The following is a 26,468-nucleotide window of genomic DNA, read 5'->3' as shown; positions in this document are numbered from 1 at the left end:
AGCCATGCTCACAGCGCAGAGCAGGGACATCGCTGGAGGAACCCACCACAGTGATGGCAAAGGGAGCGGCAGCAATGGCCACGGCTCCTGCCGTGCTGCGGGTGACAGCTGCTTCCCCGTGCTGGGCTTGTGGCATGGCGTTCCCGGGAACCGGCCCATGGCGGGCTTGGCCTGCCAAAACTGCTCTGCAAAACTGCTGGGGAGACCCGGTGGGGCAGGGCTGGGGCAGCGGAGGCTTCCCGGGGCTCCAGCCCAAACCCAGCACTGTGGGACCTCGGGGTGGCCCTGGGGCTGGGGCAGGGGGTGGTGGCAGGGCTTGGCACCGAGGGGAGCCGGTCCCCCCCATCTGCACTGATGGGCAGAGCACCGAGCGATGCTCCCGGCCCTTTCCCACTGCCCACCCCACACCCTGCTCTGCCCCAGGCCAGGCCAGAGCCGGGAGGGGACGGCTGAGTGCCAGGCGTTGGGGACCACGCGTTAGCACTGGTGGCTGCCCGCACTGGCCAGTGAGGGTGGGAGCACCTGGTCTTGCCCATGTGCTCCCAGTCCCTCTGCAGGTTTGGGGGTGTGGGGATCTCCACTGGTGCCTGTGCACCCACCACACTTGCACGCGTGGCTGGGACCCCCGACAGCCACACATGAATATGTACCTGCCGAGGGGGCTGGGGACACTCATGCCCCCAGACAAGACCCTCCCTCCCACCAGCATCCCCACCAGCTGCCGGTGACTCAAGGCCAGCTTCAGCCCAGGGCGCACCCAGCCGCTCCTCTAAATGAGGCGGCAAACGAAGGAGGCGCGTTAATCAGCAGTGGTGCCGTGCTCCCATTGTGGTGGCTCGGCCAGCCCCCGTCCCCCCCCGCCAGCCCCCTCCCCGCCAGGATCCCAGGCTGTGCTCTGTGCAGCCACAGCCCTGCGAGCCGGCCACGCGCTCAAGGGGTGACACGGCAATTAGTGCCGGTGGGTATTTAAGGGCAGGCAAGGCGGGCTGGCCAGCTCAGTCTGGACACAGGGTGGCACAGAGCGGGGCCAGGGCGGGCAGCGCCGGGGCATCGCCTGAGGCAGAGGTGAGTGACTGGCAGCTGTCTGTCTGTCTGTCAGTCTGTCTGTCTGTCTGTCTTGTCTTCCCCCACGTGCCCACTTTGCACCTTTGCCTCGATGGGCAGCGCAGCCAGCAAGAAGGCAAAGGCCGGTGGGAGGCAGCTGGGGGCAACGGGCAGGGCTGGGCAGGGCACCCCCTGGCACCCCCAGGATGGGACTCGGTGACAATTGCTTGGGCTGGGAAGGTGCTCCCTGCTCTGGTTGCACCCAGCAATTTGTCTCCACGATGGGCAACCGGGTGCAAAAAGGGGGAGCACAGGACAGTGGCAAGGTGCGGATGAGGCAGGGAGCACCCCAAAGTGAAGCCTGTGGGCGGAGGGGTGCTGCGGGGGTCAGGCAGGGGCTTGGGCTCAGCTGGGTCCAGCACAGGAGCGAGGACCACCCACAGCAGCCCACCGCCCTGCAAGCACAGGACAGCCAGCCTGGCCCCCATCACCCACAGCAAATTTTAAGGCAACACCTCCAGCAAAAAATAATAATAAAGAAATCCATTCCTCTGTTCTGAGCCTTTGCAGGAGGTGCGAGGGGAGGCAGAGCAGCCCTGCCCGTGCTCAGGGGCACCCTGGCTGCCTGCAGCATCGCTGCCTGCGGGCAGGGCTGCGCTCCCTCCTGCCCTGCTGCCAGCAGGGCACCTCTGAGCCCCATAAAGCAGAGGGACACCGAGCACCTTCCGCTGCTCTCGCATTAGCCAGGCGCTGCAGGTCACAAGCCCACCAGCCTGCCTGGCTAATAGCCCACTCAGCCCCCAGCAGAGCCCAGCTCTCAGCTGGGAACAGGGGAGCAGCTGTAAGGCTCTCACCTGTGAGCAGGAGTTGCTGAAGAGGCAGGGGGGCAGGTCTGAAGGAGGCAGGGGAGAGGCAGAGTGAGCTCAGGCACCTCCCTCAGCACCCCTGCTGCAGCTGGGTGCCGGTGTGGGGGCTGCAGGAGGAGCGGTGGGTGCTGGAGGGGTTTTCTTGCAGGGCGTAGGGATGGCAGGGCTGGTTTGTGGATGCTGCAGCGGGGATGGGGAACTCACGCCAGCCACATACTGCCCTTGCTGCTGCTTCAAGCCGCTGCCTGAGGATGCTCTGTGGTTTGCCGACATGTCTTTCCCTTCCTGTGCCTCCCCCAGATGAGAGCCCCCTACTCACTGTCCTGCCTCTTCCTCCTGAGCCTGGGGGCCTGCTTCCCCCCCAGCGAGCGGCGGGAGCCGGGAGACCCCAGGGAAGGGACCCTGCTCAGCCCCAGCTGGCAGGTGGCAGCAGCCAAGGATGTGGGTGCCGGCCGGAGGGCAGGAGCGAAGCAGAGGCGAAGCGAGGAGCTGAGCGCGCTGCTGGGCATCATCCGGGAGCTGCGGGGCTACGGCAAGGAGGGGGCCAGGCAGCGGCCGGGCAGGCAGGGGGGCTCCGAGCTGCTGCCGGTGGGAGGGGAGAAGCGCAGTGGCACCCTGGGGAACCTGGCCGAGGAGCTCAACGGCTACAACAGGAAAAAAGGGGGCTTCACCTTCCGCTTCGGGAGATGAGGACCCTGAGTCAACCCCCCACCTCCTGTGGGTCACCTCGTCCTGTCCTTCCCTTCCATCTCACCTAGGTTTGCTTGGACAAAAGGATATTATGGGGGTTTGCTGCCGGGATCACCTTGGGGAGGGGGGACAACGCGTTTGCTCCACTTTTAGCCCTGCTCCAGCTCTCAAGTCCCTGTTCCCAGCCAGTGCAATGGAAGAAGAGGAGGGTGCCTTAAAGAGAAGCTACCGCATCGCTTTCCTGCTCACCCACGGCCTTTGCTGGGGCACAGGGAACGGGATCCGCGCTGGGTCTCCAGCCCTGCAGCGCAGGCAGAGCGGGGATGCTGCTCCAGAACAGGCAGAGCTGGCAGGGCCAGGCGGCGCGGCGGGGGGCAGGTGGGCTGAGGGCTTACAGCGGGATCGTCCTGGTGGCGGACAGTCCCCTGGGGACCTGCCTGTAGCTGCTGTCCAAGGCAGGGCGTCAGGGAGGAGCAGGTCCTTCAGAGCTCTCCACAGAGCTGCAGAGTTGCCACTCTCCTGCCTATGAAGAAAAGTCCCTCCGGCAACAAATTCTGCTTAGTGTCAAGATGCCACCTACAAGAGCCAGCTCCTGTGTGCAAACCAGGGCAGAGCAGCGGAGTTCAAGAAAATTTTGTCCTTAGAAATACCTGGCATGAGCATAAAAACCTGCCCTGGCATCACCAGCCCTGCTGCAGTCCCACCACCCCGCTCATGCCTTGACACCGAGACCCATCCTGAGGTGCTGTCAGAGTCCTCACCAGGGTGAGATGGTGATGACTGACCTTCAGTGTCCTTGTCACATCACGCCGGCACTTGCCTGAAACCCTGGCCCTTCCTAACACCTTCCTGGCCTCATCCCCACCTATTCCCAGCTACAGCAGAAACTTGGGTGCAGAGGGGCCGAAACAAGGACCCTGACATCTACCCGGGGCCACCAACAGGTACTCGGTGTCTTCCCACTCTCCAGCCCCCTCCACTGCCAGTGGGGTAGCTTGGGGAATTGCTGGTCCCCAAAGCCAGCACAGCCACGGCTGCGACGGACAAACCCCACTCCCCAGCACCTGCCTCCTCCTCCTCCTCCGGGCAGATTTAGCTCTGCCAATGCCAACGCTGACACTTGCTTTTGTGCCTGCCACTGCAGGCAGAGACATTAGCAATCAGAGGTCTAAGTACCTGGCTTGCAGGCGCTAACGGCAAGTTAGATGCCCAACGACTGCTAATATTTCATTGCAGGCACAAAAATGAAGCAGGACAATGATTTGCAAGCACTAAATTGCACCCTCAAAATCAAAGACCGTAGCAGGACTTGGTTAAAAAAAAAAAAAAAAAAAAATCAGGCTCCTAGAGGTGCATTGTAATACCCGTCATGCAGACAGACCACTTAATACAGCGCTGCCGGGGCCGGCACAAGCTGCTCTCGCAGCAGGAGCGGCGTGTAACTGGAGGCTGAACGGAGGCAAGCTGGAACCCGCCGGAACACGGCAGCTCTGGGGCGGCAGGGCTAGGGAGGAGCGATGGAGGCATAGGAGCAGGCTCGCCCAGGGAGCTGCGTGGGGGTCACAGCCCCACGGGTGCAGAACAGGAAGGACCCCAGACTTGCAGGGATACAGATGACGCCAGGATTTGGCCCTCGCATGAGGACGGCACCGGCTGTGAGGGCAAAGCTGAGGAAGGGCATTTTTCTTCCCTTGCATCTCTGCTGCAGCAACCATCTCGCACTGCTGGGACCGACAAAGCCGGTGGCGCTTGGGGTGGCTGAGCCCGTGCAGCCCCCAACCCTGGGCACCCCCAGACCCACCTCTGATCCCTCTCAACCCCCACCCCACCACAGGCTGCCAGTTTGGGGGACGCAGGCACAGCACTTGCATCACGCAGTGGAGACAGGAGCTTTATCGATGTTTCTATGGCAACAATTTTTTTCTTTCTTTCTTTTCAGTGTTCAAACCATCAATAAATATGCACTGATCAATTTTACCCTGCTCTGGAGTGGAGGGGGAGGGATGGGAGGGAGGAAGGGGAAGGAGTTTTGGAACAACACCGGGTTAAGCGAAGGCTGGTAAATCCTTGGCTTTGCCGTGATGGATCGTTGCAGGGAAAAGCGGCCCTGTCTGCTGTGGGAAGGGAAAGGAAACCTGCTGAGAGAAGCTGGAGCCAGGGGGGGATGCCTGGGCTCCTGCTCTCAAGTCCAGGAGAGGAACAAGGTCAGAGCAGCATGATAAACCCACACATATAACAAGGCTTTGATTGAAGTGCAATAACCCTCTGCAGAACTTATTTAAAAGTAAAAGCCAGCGCTTCCCACAGTGCTTACCTGGCAGGTGGGATGGAGCTGGGCTCAGCCTGCATGCCCAGGGTCTCCTTGATGGGCAGCTCGTGCCACAGCGGTGATACCATCACCCTCCTCCCCCGCCGGGAGGGATGGGGCTGCCAGCAGGCTGCAGTGTGGGGCAGATGGGGGGATGTGGGGCAGACGGGGGCCGTGACACCCCTGGGCACGCATCAGGATGGCCAACGTGCCTGGGAAGAGGCAGCGCTCCAGGCTCTTCACTATTGCTCCTTTGAGGCTGGAGAGGGGGAAGAGGTAAAAGTGAATGGAAAATAACTGCCTGGAGTCCGGGAGTTGGGAGGAAGGAGGGGGGGAACATGCCAGGAGTGACCCCCAGGAGGCTGGAAAGCCCATCCCTGCGTGCTGGACATGGTGTATCCCATCCAGCTCCCCTGGGAACCTACGTCCCCCTCCCAGTTCCTCCCCTCCCAGGTCCATTTGTGGGGCCGCTCCTAAGGGGATACCCAGATGCCCAATGGTTTGGAGAGCCGGAGAGCTCAGCGCCCACCTGCACACCGAGCTGTAAGGAGCGGGATTCATTGCGGCACAGCCATGCAGGCAGCAGGGTGGAGCGTAGACATGGCAGAAGGACTTGCCTGGGGCAAGTTCACCACCACCTGTGATGCCAGCCAGCCCACAAAGGGACAGCATCAAATAGGTGTTGGATCCTTCTACCTGTGGGCCAGGGGACCCAGCCAGCAAGGACCGACACAGATGCTTGCTGCCAACATCACCGCTGCTGGGACCCTCTATAAAACGCCCCGTTATCCTTCCCTGACCAGAATATAACCCTGGCCCTGGCCCCATCTCTGCTCATCTGCCCCATTCCCATGGGCTGCTCCTCACCTTCCCTCTACTCTAAGCAGACCTGCAGCACTACAAACACACACAACAAAAGCAGCAGATCTCAGAAACCCAAGTGGACCCTTTGTAGAGAAAGAGCCCAATTTAACCACATCCAAGAGACTCATGCATCATAACTGGGTCATTCAGCACTGCGGCTTCGGGAGCACAGGACCTTTATCAGCAGACAGGATGTCAGGACAAACACATAACCTTCAACAGGGGGGCAATTGCTGGGAAAACAGTTCAGCATAGCGCGGTTTGTAAGTAAACTTTCTGCTGAGCTGGATCTACCGCCGAAAAAACACTGAGCAGCATGCTGCTCCCAGGACGGAGAGTTTTGAACCTAGCCTAAACAGTCAAATGACTTGCAGGGCTGTCCCTAAACCAGAGATTTAGGGGCACCGAGGGCACTGCCAAGGTACCAGGACTGCCTGGAGAAGCAGGTCGATCTGGGAGCATCGTTCCCAGCAACCCGCCCACGCTGGGCTCCCCTCGGACCAGGAGCCCATCCCTTGCTGCTGCCAGCCTGCTCTTAGATGCACGTGTGATGGTAGGAACACTCTCTCCAGAGGTGACACGGTGCTTAGGTGTATTTTCCTCTTTTCAATTGTGAAAGGATTAATGCCAAACACAGAAGAGGCTGTCAGCTGGCCCCTGACCATCCCTGCGGGCAGGCAGCACTCCTGCACACCTGAGTGCCACTGCTCCAGCAGCATCTCTGCAAGACAGGCTGCCATGCTATCCTCGCTTTAATACCTTTTTTTTTTTTTTTCTTTTTAAGAAAAGGGAGCATAAAATACTGACCACATTTTACATCTTGTGACAAACAACTCAACAAAAGGCAGGATGACATTAAAGGAAAACTTAAAATGAGTGCACATTGAAATTTCAAAGACACAAAAAACAAAACAAAAACACAAACACAGCTATTTTTCCCCCAGAGTGCTCTCAGTTTCAAGCTCAATAGCCTTGAAAATTGGAGCAATCAAACTGTTAAATGCATCGATCTGTTAAATCAACTCCTACTGTACTCAGCTAAATTTAGCCTTTAATCCCCTCTCTCTCACTCCAACACTATGGCATTCCCCAGCCAGGTCAACCAGCCCCTACCCTCCCGTGACACCAGGGACTGGTCCCTACACAAGCAGAGATGGAGATCACCAGGACTGACTGTATTTAGGGGCAGGTTAGGCTTCTCCATCTTCTCTCAGCCCACAACTATTCACTGTAGTTAAGTCTATGCTAGAGATGTGCACAAAGAGCAGCCTGGACACTGACCTTTGCCAGGCCAAAAACCCACCAGGAACCCCTTGTAGTGCTGCGTGTACATTCACTGGACACCACCGCTTTGATGAAAAGTAGCCTGAGCCTTGCCAAGTAGAGGCCACTAATTGCATTTATACTTGCCAACAGCATCCTGCTGCTCCTCTTTTTACCTTCTTCAGGCTCATTTAGAAGCAGTCCAATGCAACTGCTGTCACAGCAAGACAAGGTTTCCAATGGGCCACATTCCCACGGCCCACGAGCGAGCAGTTCCCTGCGCCAGCACCAGCAGATTTCACCAGGGACTTGTCAAGGGGATTAAAAATTGGGTGAGCTGGGTTATAACCCTAAAACATCACTGAGCAACTGCAGGACCTCGAGCACACCACTTGCTGTCATCCAACCTTGTTTCCTGCTCATCCTTAAAGACTAAAAAAGTATTTCGCATCTTCATTAATCAAGGCAGCATCTCATTTTAAAGGCTGCTTATTACCTGGATACATCCCTCCCTCAAGATTTGCTGGAAAGGCTGAAGGTAGTCTGAAAACAGGGAAGAAAAAAAAAAAAAAAAAAAAGGATGGACAATGAGAATTGAGAGAGGAAGCAACTAGAACCACCCTAGGAGGGAAACTCACAGGTAATTTCATAGCACAGGAGGAGGGAAAACCAGCAGCAACTGATTTACAGAATACAAACAATTAACAGGAAGAAAAGGTTAAAGTCAGATCTCCGATTTAAATCCCATTGGAGACAACAGCAAAGTTTTTTATTCAAAAGAGGTGATGACACAGTCTTTATGCTGAGCATCATTTCTTCTCTCCCGACTTTTCAAGAGCCAGATCAAAAGGACACGGAAAGGTGCTGCTACCTAGCCCTGACCTGCCTGCTGTGACCAGGGCCCCGGTGAACCACCCAAACAGAGAACCCCTGGGTTTGGGCATGGAGTCTAGGGGGAGGTAACTGGCTTTGAAAAGCCTTGCTAACAGACAAACACGAGTTTTCCTCAACATTGATTTATTTTTAAATATACTACGCAAGAGACTGGAATAAAAAATAAATCAAGAAAAAAAAAAGAAAAAGAGAGAAAGAGAGGAGGAAGAATTGAAAGTCATGTACAGAAACAATCTGTACTGGACCAAATTAAAGGGGAAAAAAACCCCTTAAGTATCACAGAAATGAAGGACAGAGCTATTTACACACTGTAAAAAAGACAAGTCTACAAAAGTGTGTAATAACGAGATACAAATGTATAATATAGTGGCACAATATGTTATCAAAGTAAAAACAGTACCTCCAGGAAAGAGACAGTCCAAGGGTTGGTTGTTTTTGTTGTTTTTCTTTTTTTTTTTTCTTACATTTTTAAAGGCAGCCTGTGGCAGAAGTGCGTACTTTCTTTTGAACATTTGTCATGTGTTAAGTCACGGCTGTTTGTGAGGGCGAGAAGTGGCATGAACACACACAAGTAAACTACTAGAAATCATATACAAAACAAACAGTTCCAAAGAGAACAGCGTAAAATACAATTGAAGGCAATTAGTGTTTAAGATACACAAGAGGAGTCACAAGAGTTACAGGGGAACAGGACATGGAAAATGCCTTTTTCTCATGTTTGGAACTGTTAAGAGGAGTTAAATTGCACTGTTAATAGCCCTAAACCCTTGTTCTTTCACTATTGTCACAAGTCACAGTTAGCTCCCAGCCATGTTGCATTAGTTGGGAAGGTCACAGGACCTTGGAAAGGAAGCCCGGGAGTCCTGCTGTCAGCATTTTGTGGCAGTTTCCTCGGGAGATGCACCCAAGAGTCTTCACAGATCCTTGTTTGATGCTGGATGGAATCACACTGGCATGAAGGTAGTGACGGTTTGAACCCCAAAGTACTGGCAGCTGAGCTCTTCATGGGGAGTTAGCACTGGCACGGAAAGGGAGGCGCCGCAGCCCCTCAAAGCACAGGTCTCTATGGGGGGGCAGAAGCCAGGTCCCACCCCCTCTCAGAGAACAAAAACCTGGAAATTCAGTGAGAGAAACGGCAGTTCTTGCCCATCTGCGATGCGCAAGCTCAGCTGAAACAACTGCTGGAGGCACAGTGGTATCTCTGAACTCATCCTAAGCTACCCGGCCCTGCTGCAGCCCTCCTGTCTTGCAGGGAGCGGTGCCTTGCTCAGCACCAGCCTGCTGCCCCCCGGCCTCTGCAACCCTCCGCCCCAAACACCAGCCCGATTCACGTTAGATAGCACGAGAGTGTGACAGCATGTCCTTCTTCAGACCTCCTCCAGTCCTTTTTCCGCACCAAGGGAGATCGCAAACAGGCTCCTGTGCCACTACACTAGCAGGTGCCGTCTGCAGTGTTTTGAACCCCATTCGTTTGAGCTCAACAACATTAAGAAATTACTGGAAACACAGAAATGAAGGGCAGCAGCTGGAACCATAGGAAGAATTTGGGCAAACATCACTTGTAGCATTCTGTCATGAAAAAAAACAACTTACATTAACAATTTTTCCCCCTTCTCTCCCAAGCACCAAACCTGTTACATTAATGTCAGGTAAATGTCAGACTCAGGCTCGGGACACGTGCTGCAACTCTCCCAAGAAATGCAGTGGGTATATTGCTATTCACTCATCCTTGTGTACAGAGGGAGGAGACAAAAAATGAGTAGAAAGTCCTCCTGAGGAGGATGGCATCTTAGTGTCCATCAGTCTGGGTTCAGTCTTCATAGTCTGTCCAGAACAATAAAATATCAATAAAAAGGCATAGTGTGACATCAGCATTTAGACTTGTAGTCCACAAGGCAAGAACTCCACAGATAAGACGATTACGAGTATATGAAACACAGGGAATCTGAGTTAAGAGGGTGGAAAGTGCCCCTTGAACACAGCCCTGTCCTTTGGAGCTGGGGCATCCATTCACAGTCTGTGTCCTCTGCACAGCCCTAACCTAAATGCCCCGGTCCTTTGTCAGTCCACACGTTATTCTCTCCACAGTTGGCTTTGGCCCATTGTGATTATTTTTCTTTATTTTTTTTTTTAACCTGGCTTCTGCTACCTCTGAACAATGTCGCTGATTTCTTTCACTGAACTGAGAAGTTTGCTAAAGTCCTGGGTGGCTGCAGGACCGCTGCCAGCTGTTGCGGGGCAGATCTGAAGCTCCCGTAGGTTATTCTCCAGCTTATTGATGGCCTCCCGAAAGGCAAATTTGTTCCTCATCTGCTGAATGGAGTCCACGTAGCTCACACAGAAGGTGTAGAGGTTCTTGCCAGCCTCCAAGACAGCACTGTGGCTTGCCATTTGTTCAGAGTTCTTGCTGATGGCGAGCCGTAGAGCCTCAGTGCTCTCCAACACCACCCCTTTAGTGATAGTGCCACTGGCAATCCTCTCTGGGGGCTGCCGGGTCTTCCGCAGTGAGACCCTGGTAGATATGAGGGGGATGAAGGCTGTAGATGATGGCTGGTCCCCACCTGGGGCAGAGGGTACAGATGAGGAAGAGGCAGCTGGGGTTGCTGTGCTCATCAGCAGCTTTGTAGAGGACTGTGGCTTTGGTACAGAGGGGATCCCCAGCTTTTTCACACCTTCTCCCGACTGGTTTGGCTTGACAGCATCACTGCTTGCAGCCTCTCCAACCTGAGTCAACTGTTTGGATTTCGGCCCAGACACCACATCTGCTGCTGCTTCATGGCTGGGACTGTGAGACACCTTCCCAGGCTTGCCAATGGAGGATGAAGACAGTGGAAGCGGAGGGGCTGGTTTCAGCTTTGATAACTTCCCTTTGTCCTTCCCTGCCGACTCGGAGGTCTGCTTGAGCCTCCTTAGTCGTGGCTCCTCAGAGGAAGCCTTGCTGGCACCCACAAACCCAGCAGGGTTAGGTTTGGCAGCAGAACCTTGGTCCATCGTCACAGTGGTACCTAAGGCACTGGATTTGACTCCATCGTCCTTGTGGAGCACACTGGAGGAAGGAGGGGCAGCAGGTTGCCTACGGCCAAGTTTTGGCGTCAGAGTGGGAGGGCTGGAGCCAGGGCTCGACTCTGCATCTTTGAACACATCATCAGTGGTCTCTTCATTTTTCTTAAGCAGCCGTGGAGGAGGGGTCACTGTCCCCCTGACAGCAATGTCAGCCTTGGCCTCGTTTGCCCGCTTCCGAGGCAGTGCTGGCTTTTCACTTTTGTGCCCCCCAAAAGTGGAGGAATCAAACTGGCGTCCCGTGGACTGCAAATCTCGAGGCAGAGTCACAGATTTCCACTCCGTATCCTTCGCTCCGTGGGGCACACAGGAGGCTGAGCAGGACCTTAAGAAACGCTTGCTGGAGTTGGAACTACTCTCCTCCTCACCAGCCACCCCTCGACTGCTGCTCATTGTGCTGGACTTCTTCCGTAGATGGGGAGATAAAAACCCAGAGTTCCCAGCAACAACCCCATTAGTGACACCAGCCCCGTTGCTTGGGTTCTGAAACTTGGAGGGGTCAGCTGCATCTGGAGGGGGTGCAACGAAAGCTCCATTGCCAGCATCCCTGCACTCCTCCTCCCCACCCACCCTGCGGTCCGAGTGGCCGTCCATCTCTCTGAAGGAACTGCTCCGTTTCGGAGGGGTAGGGGCAGTCTTCTTCTTCTTCTTGATAAGGGCACTGAAGAGGTTGTGCTTTTTGTCTTTTGGAAGCAGCCTTTCATCTTCATTCAAACTGCTCTCCAGGGCCACCCTTTCCTTCCGTGGGAGCAAGGGAGAAATTGGAGGTTCATGATCCAGAGGGTCTGCAAGGGAAAGAAGAGAGTCTACTAAGCATTGCTTCAACAGCCAGAATAACCTGTTTTCTTTTCGGATCAAACCACTGCAGCACCTCCAAAAGGTGCAGGTTCTGTGAAGAGAGACAGCTTCAGACCAGAAGTAAAGCAAGTACGGCCAAGCCTGGACTGCACGTGGTCCCTAGTCCCGCATACATTCATTTCTGAGGTGGCCTCTACGGGACTCAGCTGCCAAACTGCTTTCCCTGCGGGCTTCTGATTTCAACAGCGACATACAAACACAACATGTTTATGTCCAGATTCCCACCCTCACATCTGCAGACTTGTCTCAACTTCACATTGTGAAGAAGATAAATATTGAGGCCTTTGCTTTAGTCCCTGTGCTGTTGCTGCCTTTTGAATAGCTGACCCCTGAATTAATAAAACATCTCTATAACCCACCTCCACCCCCCGTCTCCTTGTTCATTTAGATTCTGATACTCTTAACCTCTTTTCCTGATGTCATCCTTTGTGGGGAATGGATGTAACTTTTTCACAAGCAGGAATCAAGAAGCCCTTCGACAGCTGAACACTTTGGGTTGTACCACCCAGCTTTGTACAATAATGGAGGGAAGTGGTAGCAACAGCCTCCTTCCACAGCACTGCTCCAGAAGGAAACGATGGGGTCACCCTTTCGCCACTTACAAGAGGTATTTAAAAATGAACAGTGGTTTATTATAAATTTATACGTGACTCCTGAAAGGCCTCTGCATTTGACTGACAGGGGGCCTCGTTCCCAGGCCAGGCACTCAAGACGACATTCTAATTCAAAGGAGGAATGCCTTCAGGGCAGCACACACATCTACAGCTCGACTAGGCACTAAGAAGGGAGATGAAGCAGAGTCACGGAGGAAAAGGAGGGTGCTTCTTAGTCACATACTGGTGATCATCATGCTATGGGTAGGATTTTGGTTGGGAGAGAGAATTTGAAGAAAAATAGTTGTGTCCTTTGAGCAGACAGCACGCTTCCACAGAACCACGTGCAATCAAACCATTCCCACACAACAGTTTATGGGGACCCGGACCACCAGAAGAGCTCTCACAGCACTTCGGGAGGCCATGGCCTTGCTGTGCCTAGGCACAGTGGAGCTGTGGAGATCCAGAGAACACCAGCACCTTGCACTGAGGATCAGCTTCCAGCTGCTGGACTTGCTATGGAAACACTGACAATTGAAGGGGAAACTGCAATAAAACTTTTATGTGAAATATTTTATTTCACAATAAAGAGTGAAACAATTCCCAGCCTAATGTTAAAATCATATTATGCCTGCTGCACTTGAATCTCGCAAAGCCCTTAAGTATTTAAATGAAGTTATTTTACTTCAAAGTTTGTAACACTAGGCAATTATATTTCCTATATATGGTAAATAACCTTCCTTCCTAAGTCACTGATACTTCTTTCTTCCAATATTTCACATCCCCTCTTTTTTTCCCCTTTGTCTAGATGTACATCTGCTACTGAAACGTACTACTAGGTGAATTTGACATTATGTCAGTCACATAAAAAAAGGTCAGTCACAAGAATGGTCACAGAAGGCAGCCTCAACAGAAGCTGGAAAAAAAATGTTCTATTTTCTTTCATCTTATTATTTTTTGAATGAGCTAAATACAAATCTACTGTACACATTCAGCATTTTACCACTGCTTTTATTACCTCAGAATGGAAGAAAGAAGTTCTTGAAGAAACTGACTGAAAAAGCGTTTAATTTCATGGAAGATTCTGTAAATACCTCTTTGTCCCTTGCTGAAATTATATTTGGTACCTGCCAAGAGTAATACTCTTCAGTGCTGCAAGCATAAATCTGTTAGGATGCAACAGGGAAGAAACCTCCCTTACGGGGCTTGCTAAACCTGAGCAATCGTCCTGCTTTAAATTATGCAGTGTGGTAGTGTAAAGTGGCTCGAACACAGCAGATTAGCCAGCACTTAGATGCAGTGGGAGATCCCACTGATAGCTCCTACCAAGGAACGGGAAGAGAATGTGATTAGAGAGCTCCATGCTCAGCTCTGATCTAAAGGGAGCTGCAGGCAACGGCCATTAAGTTAAAAGAACTCCTAGGGCTTCTCTAAGCAATGGCAGGTATAGTGCCGATCCCTCAGCCAGTTAAGGATTCACACTCCCAGATGCTGTGTGCATCTGGTCCCAAGATTAACCACCTACCTTTGCAAAAAATAGTAAAAGGAGTTCTGAAGCCAGGAAAGCAAACTCAGCAGCTTGTCACCCAGAAACACAATACTGGTACAGAAAGATGACACCTGTTATTAGACACAGCTTTGCCTAGGTGAAGACCTGGAGCTGGACATGCATTTTGTTTTCCTCTGTTTCCTGAAGGAATAATGACTTTAATTAAAAACCTACCGCAATCCCCCTGGCCTCGAGCATGTGCAGTCTCCAAGCCCTCATTGGCATCTTTGCTTTCAGCAGCTCTCCTCGATGTTCGTGTTTTGGTTGGTAACTCTGGGGCTTGGAGGAAATTGCTCACTACGCTCCTCATGCCCTTCTTTCCCAACTCCTTTTCCACCTCTGCAATGCACAGAAGAAAAAAACAATCACTACAACCAACAGATGATAAAAAAACTATTGTACTGTTCAGAGTTAATAGCACAAAAGAAATTCCAACATGACAAAGCAGAAGTTCCTTGAGGTAGTTCAGCCATCTGGCCCTTTAAAATCAGACATATGCCCAGCAAAAAGCCCCTGTGTAAACACAGCTCTGCTTTCTATGCCTTTTACACCAGGCATTATAACGTAGGACTGTGTTTCACTGCAAAGCAGCCTGTGAACAACGTGCAGAGTTAAGGATGCAGCTGGCCCTTTTCCCACCCCTGGAACTGCTGGTCCAAGAGGGACCCACACCTACCATCTGATATGCTGGACTCCTGAAACATCGTTTCAAAGGCCTGATGGATCTCAGCAAAAGAGGGTCTATCAGAAGGGCTCCACTGCCAGCCTGAAAAAAACCAACCAACACTCAGAGCTTCCCACCAGCATCAGACATTCAGTACACTGCACCAGAGGAGTAGCTATCACAGTTCCCTTTTTATAAAATGAGTAAAATAAAATACTGACACGGAAATCTGATTTATAGAGTGCTGGGTGTCTACAACTACTTCGGCTTGGTGATGGTTGCAGATACCCAGCACTCTTTAAATCACGTTTCTATGTCAGTATGTAACGGTATGTGCTGAGCATCGCTGAAAAAACCCAAATGTGTCACACTAAGTCACATACCAAAAGGCCACAGTGAAAGAGTAACACTCAGTCCCGTAAGAACCTAATAAAGCTCCTGCTTCATCCTTAGCAGACAAGCTTTTCTTGAAGTTGTCAGGAAAAAGGAGACAAAGAAAACATTGAGCTGAACAACAAATTTCTGCCCCAGGCCTGTGTGCTCCCAGTAGAGAAGAGCAGCTGGTTTCACAGCATGCTAACCCTCTGGGGAAAGCATTTTAACCAAACACTTCTACACAGCATTGCACCTCCGCTGGAACTGGCAGGGGGTTTCTCATGCCTGGCTGTGCGTGGCCAGATCCTGACACTTTCACTGCACCTCTGCAGAGCTAAAAAGCAGCATTTTCAGGGCTGAGGAATACTTACATGCTCTCATGAGCTCATAAACTTTCTCAGGACAGCCTTCGGGTCGCTCCATACGGTAGTCTTTCTCCAACAGCTCATAGACTTGAGACAGGTCAATCCCGGGGTAAGGGGACATACCGTAGGTTGCAATTTCCCACAGCAGAACACCAAAGGCTGCAGTGGAGAAAGAAAGGAAAAAAGAAAAAGAGGATAAAACCAATAAGCTTTGTTTTCGTCTTAAATTTAAATTTGAGAGGATGTTTAGTGGGAGTAGTCACTAAACAGTGCTGCACACTTAAACCAGCTCTGAGTGGCTCAGATCCCATGTTCAGCAGCAGCTTAAATGTTAAAGAAGCGTAACGAGCCTCTTCGTCAGCACAGACAAGTCTCCTGCGATATGACAGGGCAGAATTAGACAAATTTTTAATGTCTCAGTTGTCTCAAACCTGAACGCCTTGAGATCCTTCAAGTCCTATTAAAGGCACAATTAAGAGACTTCACAGCGGATTAGCTGAAACTGTCTCGCTGCTGCACTGCAGTGTCTTCCTCAATTTGACAGATCCTCTCATCTGCAACCTCTCCCTAGAGGACTCGCACATTTTAATAGCTCAGTGGTTTTGGGTGCCCTTGCTTAGCTGTAGCACGGTCTAGAGGGGAAACCTGGGATGCAGCAGTGAGAGGTAGATTTCAGCAGTTGCTACCAACAAGACAGGGTGAGGGTGAGACAATTTGGTTGCAGGGAAAGCTGAACAAGAAAAGGAAGAGCACGAAAAAGGTCTTGAAACAGGTGAGGCATTCAAGTCCCAGAAGTCAGTGGGGATGCAGGTCAGCACCAGGGTCAGGCAGCTAACCCAGGAACGCGGCACACAGAATCCACTCAACACCAGATCAACAACCTGCATGTAATTAGTTCAGTCACCCTATTCTGTTCTTAACCTGAAGAGAAAGCGATTACAATTCTGCATAAGTAAGGAAATCACATCACATTACATGGTAACACCACCAAGGGCAATATACATTAGACATTTCTGTGCACAATTTTCTTTGATTGCTGTCTTGAGGCAGTGAGGTGAAAGCACCTAAACTCTGGCATGCCCAGCAGCAACCGTGGCCTCTGGGGACAGCTGGCTTGCTCTAATCAGATCCCAAAGTCCACCGCCCTGGCCCTCACTATGCAAGGTTGTGCTAGCCCTAATTAAAGACACCCAATGCTCCTTCTGGATCTTTCCTCCCCAAGTACTCTACTATTTAAATGCAACAGGGATCCTGCAGCCACCGAAGTGATAGAGTCCTTGAGACTGTGGCAGACACCTGGCAGCAGCCAACACCCGCCACATGCAAGTCCAAAGCAGAACACACACCTTGGTCAGCCATCACCTACATCTTGGGAGGCAGTTCTGGGTTTTCCTCCCCCGTATATAAAACATTTTGCATCAGCCATCTACCTAAGTTTCTTCAAAATAAAGCCTTTCTCTGCACAGTTTCCCCAGAAGTCCAGAAAACCTCATCGCTGCTTCAATACTATTATTTTATATATAAAAGATGCTCAGGATAAGATTTTCCAAGTGCCTTTGGGACCACGTCCCATGAACTTCTATCTCATGTCACCGGGCGCTTTTGAGAATTTGACCAGCAGCTACAGCAGAGACATAAAACCCAAAGAAAGACTGATAAAAAAGTACAATGAGATTTTCTGCGGTCAGATTTGATAGAATGTAGCTCCATTTAGCTAAGCTTACTCTTATCGCCAGCACCTCGGGGCTCTTCAATAACCATTTGTCATCAAATTTTCCCTCTGTTTCTCCTCATCTCATTCCAAGGATTATTCTTTTAAAATGCAGAAAGATGAGCTTGGAGCTATCACTAGACAGATACACACATAATTATTTTTTTTAACATAAAATGAACCAGATTCTCACTTTCCTCCTTGAAGTAGTTAGAAAGTTCCCGACTATGTAAAATATATCGCTTCATAGTATTGTGCCAGAACTCTATCAAGGCAGTAGTACCAGTGCCCTCCAGCCCCATTTTATACATTTCTATAAACACTACAGTATCCTTTATTTTCATACTTGCTAACAATACAGACGTATATAGAGGCAGTTCGGCATCCTCAATGCTTCGATCAAAGACTGACTTAGCAGAGATTAGTTCCTGCACTCTGACAAGCTCATAGAACAATATGGCTCAAACCAGGGAATGCTCTCCCTCCTGAAATGTTTCACAATGTTCTCATTTCACAGCCCTAGAAAAGACGACTATAATCTGCATTAATTCATACATGCAAATTCTTACCCCAGACGTCAGATTTAATGGAGAACTTGTTGTAGGCCAGGCTTTCTGGTGCGGTCCACTTGATGGGGAATTTTGCTCCAGCGTGGGCAGTGTATGTGTCACCTGTCATTAGCCTGCTCAGGCCAAAGTCTGCCACCTTCACCAAGTGGTTCTCCCCTACAAGGCAGTTTCTGGCAGCAAGGTCCCTAAAAACAAGAACAAAAATGGGCAATGAGAAGTCTTTACCATCTCACTTTTAGCAATAGCAAGGAAACCTGCCGTTCCCAAAGAAACCTGGGCCTGCACGTGATTATTTTGACCAGAGTATTACACAGAAATTATGTAGTTATACGCACACATGTAAGGGGGAAAGTTATTTTCCATTCCAGCTTTGTAAGACTGTCATCCAAACTACTTTTTTTTTTTCTTTTTAAACTTGAAGTGAAAGCTTCAAGAAGCCCCCTCACTTTCAATAAAAGCTGCCACCCTCAGGATAAAAATAATTTAAAGAAATGTCAGTACTCAAGTTATCGATAGCTGAGGATGAGCACCGAATAAATGAAGTCTCTATGCCTCGCTTCTTGCCCACCTCCCTAGCACTTCAGTCACCCCAGCCAACACCAGTCACTCTCCAGAACTCCTTTTTCAGTCCTTGCTGAAGCACCAGGTTTAGATCCCAGCTATTTCCTCCCAAGTGTACCACATTTTGCAACACAACTTTTTCATACCACATTTTGGCCTTTTCAGACCTGGTGTAGCCTCTGCCACCAGTAGTTACATTTTTAAAGGACTGGGCAATAAGTAAATTAAGCTTTTCCTCCATTTTTTCACCTGCCTCCACCCTGGCAGGTGAGAGATGTGTATGCTGCATTTGCCACTTGCCTGGCTCATGCACGCTGTTCAGCACCCTCAGAAATGCTTCATGAGTATAAAAATGTAAAAACACAGAAGTGCATTTCTCCTAATATTATGTTTTATTAAAAACCACTTTTCTAAATTATGTCATGTTGAACTACAAATTGATTCTACCAGAAAGCTCAAGTGAGATCTTTGGATACTAGGCAGACACTACTGTTTCTTTTGCTTTTTCTGCTCAATCAAATAAATAATAATAAAAAAAGTACATCTTACCAGATGTCCATTAAAATTTCACAGTATTTTTTAATATATCTGCTTATCAATACTGATTACTATAATGTGTGTCTAAATAAGAGCTCCTCTTCATAATCAAATTCCTCCTCCTTCCTGATTCATTAAATGAGGTCACAGCCCAGCATTTGAATCTATGGATGTGAATTGTGACAACACTCTTAAAGTAATTGGGTAGGTGGGTATGGGGGTGGCTGATAAGGAAAAACGCTACGATTTATTTTAGATAAATGGGTCATCAGAAATAAGAGGAAATTAAATGAACGGGCGAGCAGACAAATGGGATTCATACAAAGCAGCATTTAAAGTTGACTTCCTACAGGCTGAAGGAATGAAACACTTTCAACAGAGCAAATCAAAGGCTGGAAATTTTAATTTGCAGCATCACCGTTCACTTTATTGATTGACAGAAGCAGTTAAACAGGCCTTTGAGGCAGCAAAGGCAATGCATGACTTAGAGGAGCACCTAGAACTTTACACATAATCTTCGTATTTGTCTCTATGAAAAAACATGTGCTAATTTCATATTCCAGTTAATTGGGCAAGAAAGGTCACGCTGTGGCACCGACAGCATCTTGTATAAAGCTCAGCGACTCTCAAACCTTCGCACAGGATGTGTCATTATATTGCTAGGAGGCCATTTCTACAGATGAAGAACGCAAAGCTCTAGCCATAATTGCAGCACACTTAAAGGTCAGAGTCTCTGAGACTTCTAAGACTGCAGAGATGCTTATTAAAGTGAATACGCAATCTGGACAATAGTGGGAAACAATCCCTACAGAGGACATAAAAAAAGTGAAACAAACAAGAAAGAACATGGAGTAAGACAGCTCTAAGAAGGTGGCTTTGCTGTGAGCACTTGCACCCAACATCATCACCTTCAGCAGTTTTTAATGGCTGTTAGAATCAAGGAAGAGCAGTAGCTTATCTGGTCCATTAAAAGCCCATTACTTTGGGATTCTTTTACATTTAAGGCCCTTGCCCAAAACATAAAAGTCCTGATACGTCTTTCACCTGCATCCACTTCAAAGGAAAAACACCGAGAGAAAAACAATTAGGAGACCATCCTACAAACAGGTTAATGTACTGTATCAGAACACAACGCGCTAGTGTGTTAAATATAGGACACCAACTGCATCTAAGTCAACACCATGATAATGAAAGGCAGAGAGATAAATCAAGGGGTGTTTTGTGCTCAAGATTCAGGAGTGCTCACTGTCCTTCCTACCTGTGAATGAAGTTTTTCTTCTCCAGGTACTCCATGGCTGAGGAGATCTGAGTTGCCATGTACAGCAGCACCACAGCATTCACCTCCTGCCGGTTACACTCACGCAGATAATCCAACAGATTCCCATATGTCATGAACTCCGTAATGATGTAGAAAGGAGGTTCCCGTGTGCATACCCCTAAGGACCAACATAAAGTGTACAATGAATGTTTGAGAATATCAGGGAATCTTCAGGTTTTGTCCTTTAGGGCAATTTATACCTCTAGAAGGTAGGAACATGGGGCTCACAGAAAGAATGAGTTCTGCTTGGAATTGGTTAATTGCAGGGTTTAATTTCCTGCTTCAGGCTCTGGCAACTTAAACATCAGGGAGAAGAGATCATTAAAAATCATGTATTAGTGGTACAAATTGTGAATTTTGCCAGACAATAAGTGTCTGTATTCAAAGCCTTGGTATGGTAAGCAGCTTATCTGCTCCTTAACATCCATATCACTGCACAAGGGTTTAGTTCAAATCCCTCTGCTTGGTATTTATCACTTACCTAATAACTGCACCAAGTTCGGATGCTTGATCTCCTTCATTACTGCAGCTTCTTTCAAGAACTCTTCCACCTCCATGGTATCCTCCTGCAGAACAATGGTAAAAAGCTTTGGCAAGGACAGCATGCACAAAGGGGGAACAGATTTTTGTATGAAGACACAAAAAGAACTGCAAACTGACAACATAAGCCACAGTTCGTTCAAGGTAATTTTTCCCTGTGGCTACATCACAATGCCAGAGTGTTAGGAACATTGGGGTTTTTTTTTTTGTAGAATTTTAAAAATATATATTTTTATCATTCCTATTCTAACAGAGCTTTTTAAGGCAAGAAAATCCATATCCCTTTTGTGAAGGGCCTCTCAGAGGACTGCTCCGGAGTTGAAAAGGAAAATATGCTTGTTCCTAACAGAAAAAAAAGATAACATGAAATAAAAAGTACAGAAAAGAAAAGAAACAAGAATGAACATAAAAGGAAGGGTATGCCACAATCAAATGCTCGAGATGCTGCTGAAATGCGGGCCCCCAGTTTCACTGGGCAGGAGCAAGAGAATCCTGCTTTCAGACAGGGAGGCATGATCAACGGCAGCCACCCCATAATTGAAAGCCCGAGGTTTCACAGATTTCATTTCTGGCATTTAGAGCCTGACCCATGACGCAACTGTTCTGGGCAGACATGTCACTACCTATTTGTTGAATGCCATAAAGTTACTTGGCACAACACAAAACCGAGGAAGATACAATCTTGCTCGAAAGACAAATTTTCTGAAGCAAATATGCCCCAAATGGCCAGAAGGTCATTTCAAAGCAGTGCAAAAATACAGATCTATTCCTAAAGCAATGTTTCTTTCTATATCCATATTTTTTTCTCATTGATGGATTAATGTAGACAGGCTACACGGACAAAGTGTTTTAAGGAAGGATTGGAAAGGATTTACTACTGCTGGTGAGAATGATAACAGTGGGCTGCCGCTGTTAAGATCCAGCCAGCTCTCTGCTTCACAGTTAGCAATGAGAACATTTTTCCAGCAGTTTCATTCAATCATTTACTATTCGTTGCCAATTAGCTTGATTGGCAGCTGTGATGTGCTGAACACACTCTGTCAAAACTAATAGCCCAAAGGTCCTTGTGAGCAGAACCTTAAACTGTTCTCTTTGGCAAGGAAAATGGGTTAATAATCCAGGTTGCAAAATTACCCTAAATACAGATTTATCTTATGCATGCTATACAAATCTGAAAGGTTGCTCCTCTACGTAGCTGTTCCAGTGTGTTAAATCTCTTACCTCTCAGTGATCAAATTAATAGGAAGGACATATAACAGAGAACTACTGTAACAATGATCTCTCTGAAAACCTGACCTCATGCAAAGGACCAAGCTTAACCAGCTTCCACCCTCCACTGTACAAAACCACAGAAGAAATAATCCAGTTCTGGCTACACGGTACTTTTCCTAGCAGAGCACAGGACCATGCCCCGGCATTAAGGGACACCAGGGTTGCACAGTGACTGATTTAAAACACTGGCCTCTCTGCTGGGGAAAAAATGAAAAAAAAGTGAGGGGGAGCAGGGGGGGAAGAGGCGGCAGTTCTAACGGATGCAGACTCGAAGTGTGCAGTAAGAAATGTGCTGAGATGACCAGCTCGCAACAGTTCAGCCATTAAATGGCCCTCAGGAGGAACAAGCTTTGGCCCCAGTCACAGCAGGCAGTGTTTGGTCCAGTGCTATGCAGGTCACAAATCCCCACCCCCAGTTACAGCAGCCTCTCTGCCTCTCTCGTGCCCCCTCCCATCAACATCAGGTGTAAAAACACAAATTCAGAGCACATCATGTTATAACATACCCTTATAAATACTGATGCGTCCTGCGCAACTCACTGGGCTTCCAGTGATGTATTTTAATAGGAAACATCTAAGCACCAAAACGTTGTCTAGCACTTCCCAGTTAAATGCAACCAAGGAACAGCGTGTGCTGCTTTGATTGCCTTCTTGCGTGATCTTTTTGTGCCAGCTATGAGCTACCTTTAGACACCTGATAGAAAACTGAACAACAAACGGGTGTTCATAAGCATCGCTATTCAAAAAGATGCTGGCACAATTTTTTTCCCCCTCTTTTAGTTTTCTTTTCCCTTTATCTTATAGAAGTATCTGGAGTAAATGGGGAAGGAACAAGAAGAGTCATACAAAGTTTTGAAAAACATTCTTTCAGAGGAAAATAAAGTGAGTCATTTGAACATTTGCGCAGAAGCTGCAAAGTGCTTGTTTCCCCCAGTAGAAATAGCATAGAAATGTGATTTTAAAATGTTTCCCAAAACTTTGAAGAAAGCTATAATCCCACCTGTCAGGCAGTAGATGGATAAATTTAAGGAAGGTGGATTATAAATTTGCTTTTAAGGATGGTTTTAGTGTGCATAATTGCAGGTTGAAGTGTTTCTCAGCTCTCCTCTTGGTTATTCTTACAGTCCCCAGTGAATGTGGTGCTCCATACTACATTATGAATCACTTTTAGTCATGTTTCATTAAATATTTATTTGATATATTTGAAACAGCCATGGTTTGCATTAAGGTTTCTCCTTATGCACAAACAGATTTTATGGGATAACACACAATTTGCCTTTGTTGATGGGGTTTAGAGAGAAGAGAATAAAAGCAACAACTACAGTTTGGAGCAAAATGAGAAATCTGAAGACCCTGGGTATCCTCACGCTGCAACCAGAAGCAGGAAAAGAGATTTTAGAGCAAATCATGTCCCAGGAAAGAACTGGTCTCTCCTTCTCACTGCAAACAGGCATTTTGTTCAACCGGTCACATCCCATCTCCACCTGCACTGCAACCCTCCCGAGGAAGCCCTGCGGTCCCCAGCGCGCTGGATCCGAGCAGGGTAACACTAGGTGTCCCTCGCTCCCCGTGCAAGCAGGCACTTGCACTCTCCTCCACTGGGGAGCAGCAACAGGAATCTCCAGAGTACAAAAAAGGCCAAAATGAAAATACTTTCTGCAACCATAGCAACCCAGAAATACTGAGGTAGCCGCTGCTCAGAGAGTAAGGAAGAAATATTTCCTTCAAATCAAGGAAACGTTCTTCCCCTGACACTAAAGCATCTACGCAGTTCTCTCCACTTCAAAATTTCCATTGCAAAAAACAAAAAGAAACAAACAAAAATCCCTGTTCTGTTTGTTTCTGCAAGTCCAAACCAACCCCATCCCCATTCAAGGAGAGAAAACATGGTGTCAGATTAGCATAAACTCTTATTAAGCAATCACATGCAATGTGTGTGGATGGTGCCAGAAGATCTCAAGATATTTTTTATAAACATAAATGAATTAAGCAATGACCTTATGAACTAACAGAGCATTATTTGCATTTCAAGAGACAAGGAAACCAAGACACAGAAATCAGGGAGCAGAGCCAGAAACAGAACTGATTATCCAGTTCTTCATTAAAGGCACTTATAAATTTTAATGTATTTTAGCTTGAATACACTTTTTTTCTCCTCTTGTCTCTTTCATAGGAAGCAGCTGTGAACAATTGCTTAAGACTACCAGGTACGCAGGGAGCTTGTCTTTTGGGAAAGATGCCACAGAAGACAGAAGATCAAAAACGTGGTAAAGCGTCCCTGAAGCACAACCTTTGATAGTTATGTTGACTGATTCACAATCCACAATTTTCCTTAATACACTAGTAGTGTTAGTGTGATCGTCTGTGAACAGCTCACCTTTGCCACACCCTGAATGCGAGACATCACAGCACTATTCACTTTTCTAAGGTTTCATCTGTTCTAAAGTAAAAAACGCTGTTAACACCCTCCTTTGCTTAGATACAAGTGTTTCAGGTATCACCAAAAAAAAGTAATAGGATTCAAGCTCTTTCAAAAATGCTCTATTCCAAGCCTACAGCACACAAAGGAAGGACCATCACCACCCCAAACTGTCCAACCAGGGCTGCGGGCTGGCAGCCAGCCTGAACGCGCTTCCTGCTGAATGGAGCTAAATGGGAATGCCCAGGGATTTGAGTCCTACCTTGAGAGTCTTCACAGCCACTGTGAGGTTGTACTTCTTCCAGACTCCTTCGTACACTTCTCCATACTGCCCTCCACCAAGCTTGTGTTTCATCGTGATGTCAGTTCGTTCTATCTCCCATTTGTCGTAGTTCGGAGACACGCCGTAAATCGTGGGCTTATTGCGTTTGGGCGCCGGGTAGTGCAAAGTGGTGATGAGCCCATCTGCGACAGTTGAATGATGATGGACCAACTCTGCCAAGGTGTTGAAGCGGCTCTCTGAAGAGACATACAGCTAGGAACCAAAGAGAAAGAGAAAGCTCATTCATGTAACACACACCTTTCACTGGTAGAAACTAGATTATAAAAATTGTGAAAGCAAAGTGTTGCATTGCTTCTACTCGAGCTGCAGTACTATGAGCTCCACAAGCTCTGTAACCATTTCTCAGAGCTCAGAGCTGAGAACATGGGATGTTCTTACAACGTTTACATGGGTAACACATGGATTTAGGTTTTAGGAGAAGAAACATGCACTTCACTGAAACAATACGGATATTGTTTGCAATGAATGACTGGAAATAGCATTAGATTGGCATGCTGTTGCTTGAAATGTCTTTTTTCAAAAGGCTTGTCAGTAAAGATTGTGGAACATGTCCTGCAGAGTAGGGGGTTGTCAACCTCAGTGTCTTGATTCCATTATTACTGCTTGGGTTATGACATTTTCACCTGCCTAAATTCTCCTTGAAGTGTCACTAGCAAACCAGCGGCTTCCCTGCTTTCGGCCTAAGCTTCTGCAGAGTATTTTGCATGAAGTTAGGCAGCTGGTCTGCTCCACTCTTGTGATGGGCACCAATCAATAACACAGAAGTAAAATCATTACCCTTGAACGAAAACCTGCTGTGATGTATGACAACCCATATTTGTTACCTTTTTAACATTTATACAAAAGATCCATTTTAAGCCAAAAAGCCTACCAAAGGTAACAGACAAGTGACTCTCCACCACCAGAGCTCTGTATTTTCAGTTTTCACACTCAAACCCAGCCTCCTGCTAAGCAAGGTGACAAAAGTTAGAAATTTAATTTAAAAAAAAGTGATGCTGGTAACACCTGAAGGAGAGGGAGAAATCTTTGTATCAAAGTGCACTCTCTATCATAGTCCAGCCTATGATGGATGCCGCACACAGAAGACGGAAGAGCTCAGTTTCCCACAAAGGACCAAGGTCTGGCAGGGCACAGCCTCGCAGGAAGAACAGCACCATGTTAGCCACCCAGATTTCTGCCCAGTCCATGCACTGTGAAATGAGTGCAATGCACCGGTCCTACTGTTCACATTACAATGCCAACAGCTATGATCAAACTTCCCAAATGCTTCTGACTTGCTGGATAGGTACTCAACAGTTTGTACATGTGCACTGGCCATCTGCCTGGGATTTTGGGAGGCCAGGAAGTTGACAGGGCTGCCAGACACCCAAAAATGATGATGGACCAACTCTGCCAAGGTGTTGAAGCGGCTCTCTGAAGAGACATACAGCTAGGAACCAAAGAGAAAGAGAAAGCTCATTCATGTAACACACATCGGAGCGTTCACAGGTAGAAACCAGGTATTCTGCTTCTTCCACCTAGACGGAATTTTTGGATGGAAAAAGAAAATGCATCTGTGAAGCTCCAGCAAGAAGCGCATATATGTCCAACAGAAAAGGAAGATGCATTTGCAAGAGGAAAAAAGAAAATACATACATATGTTTGCAGGGAGGGACAAAACCACTCTCAAACTTGAGTAAAGTCTTTGGAGGCTGGCAGCTCCCATATGGATGCCCCTCCTTTGCAGTCATCTGTTTACGATACAAACTCAAAATGAGAACAAAAGGCACTGGAGAAGACTAAATATTCTGAAGCATATGACAGTA

At 48.4% G+C, this 26,468-nt stretch overlaps 2 protein-coding genes across 4 annotated transcripts in view; one reads left to right on the top strand and one right to left on the bottom strand.

Moving 5' to 3' along the window:
* Window positions 1-74: 74 nt before the first annotated feature.
* On the top strand, window positions 75-8,506 carry QRFP (pyroglutamylated RFamide peptide). Its single transcript, XM_080402920.1, has one exon. The coding sequence runs from the start codon at window positions 2,211-2,213 to the stop codon at window positions 2,598-2,600; it is 390 nt and encodes a 129-aa protein (XP_080259046.1). The 5' UTR covers window positions 75-2,210; the 3' UTR covers window positions 2,601-8,506.
* ABL1 (ABL proto-oncogene 1, non-receptor tyrosine kinase) overlaps window positions 8,036-26,468 on the bottom strand; it is an 82,790-nt gene continuing 64,357 nt past the window's right edge. For all 3 annotated transcript variants that reach the window (XM_080402877.1, XM_080402879.1, XM_080402878.1), the window contains 8 exons: window positions 24,583-24,855; window positions 20,571-20,655; window positions 20,030-20,207; window positions 17,674-17,858; window positions 15,400-15,552; window positions 14,666-14,755; window positions 14,164-14,328; window positions 8,036-11,774 (listed from right to left, as the gene is read on the bottom strand). In XM_080402877.1, coding sequence (XP_080259003.1) covers window positions 10,075-11,774; window positions 14,164-14,328; window positions 14,666-14,755; window positions 15,400-15,552; window positions 17,674-17,858; window positions 20,030-20,207; window positions 20,571-20,655; window positions 24,583-24,855 — 2,829 coding nt within the window. In that variant the 3' untranslated portion in view covers window positions 8,036-10,074. The remainder of the gene's footprint in view (window positions 11,775-14,163; window positions 14,329-14,665; window positions 14,756-15,399; window positions 15,553-17,673; window positions 17,859-20,029; window positions 20,208-20,570; window positions 20,656-24,582; window positions 24,856-26,468) is intronic.

This window comes from Falco punctatus, assembly GCF_963210335.1.
Source record: "Falco punctatus genome assembly, chromosome: 9".
Classification (NCBI taxonomy): domain Eukaryota; kingdom Metazoa; phylum Chordata; class Aves; order Falconiformes; family Falconidae; genus Falco; species Falco punctatus.
Note: the sequence above shows the minus strand (reverse complement) of the source record. Positions and strands in the feature narration are given on the sequence as shown.

Excerpts from the sequence above, each read along its gene's own strand:
- QRFP (XM_080402920.1), top strand. The coding sequence starts at position 2,211 with ATGAGAGCCCCCTACTCACTGTCCTGCCTCTTCCTCCTGAGCCTGGGG.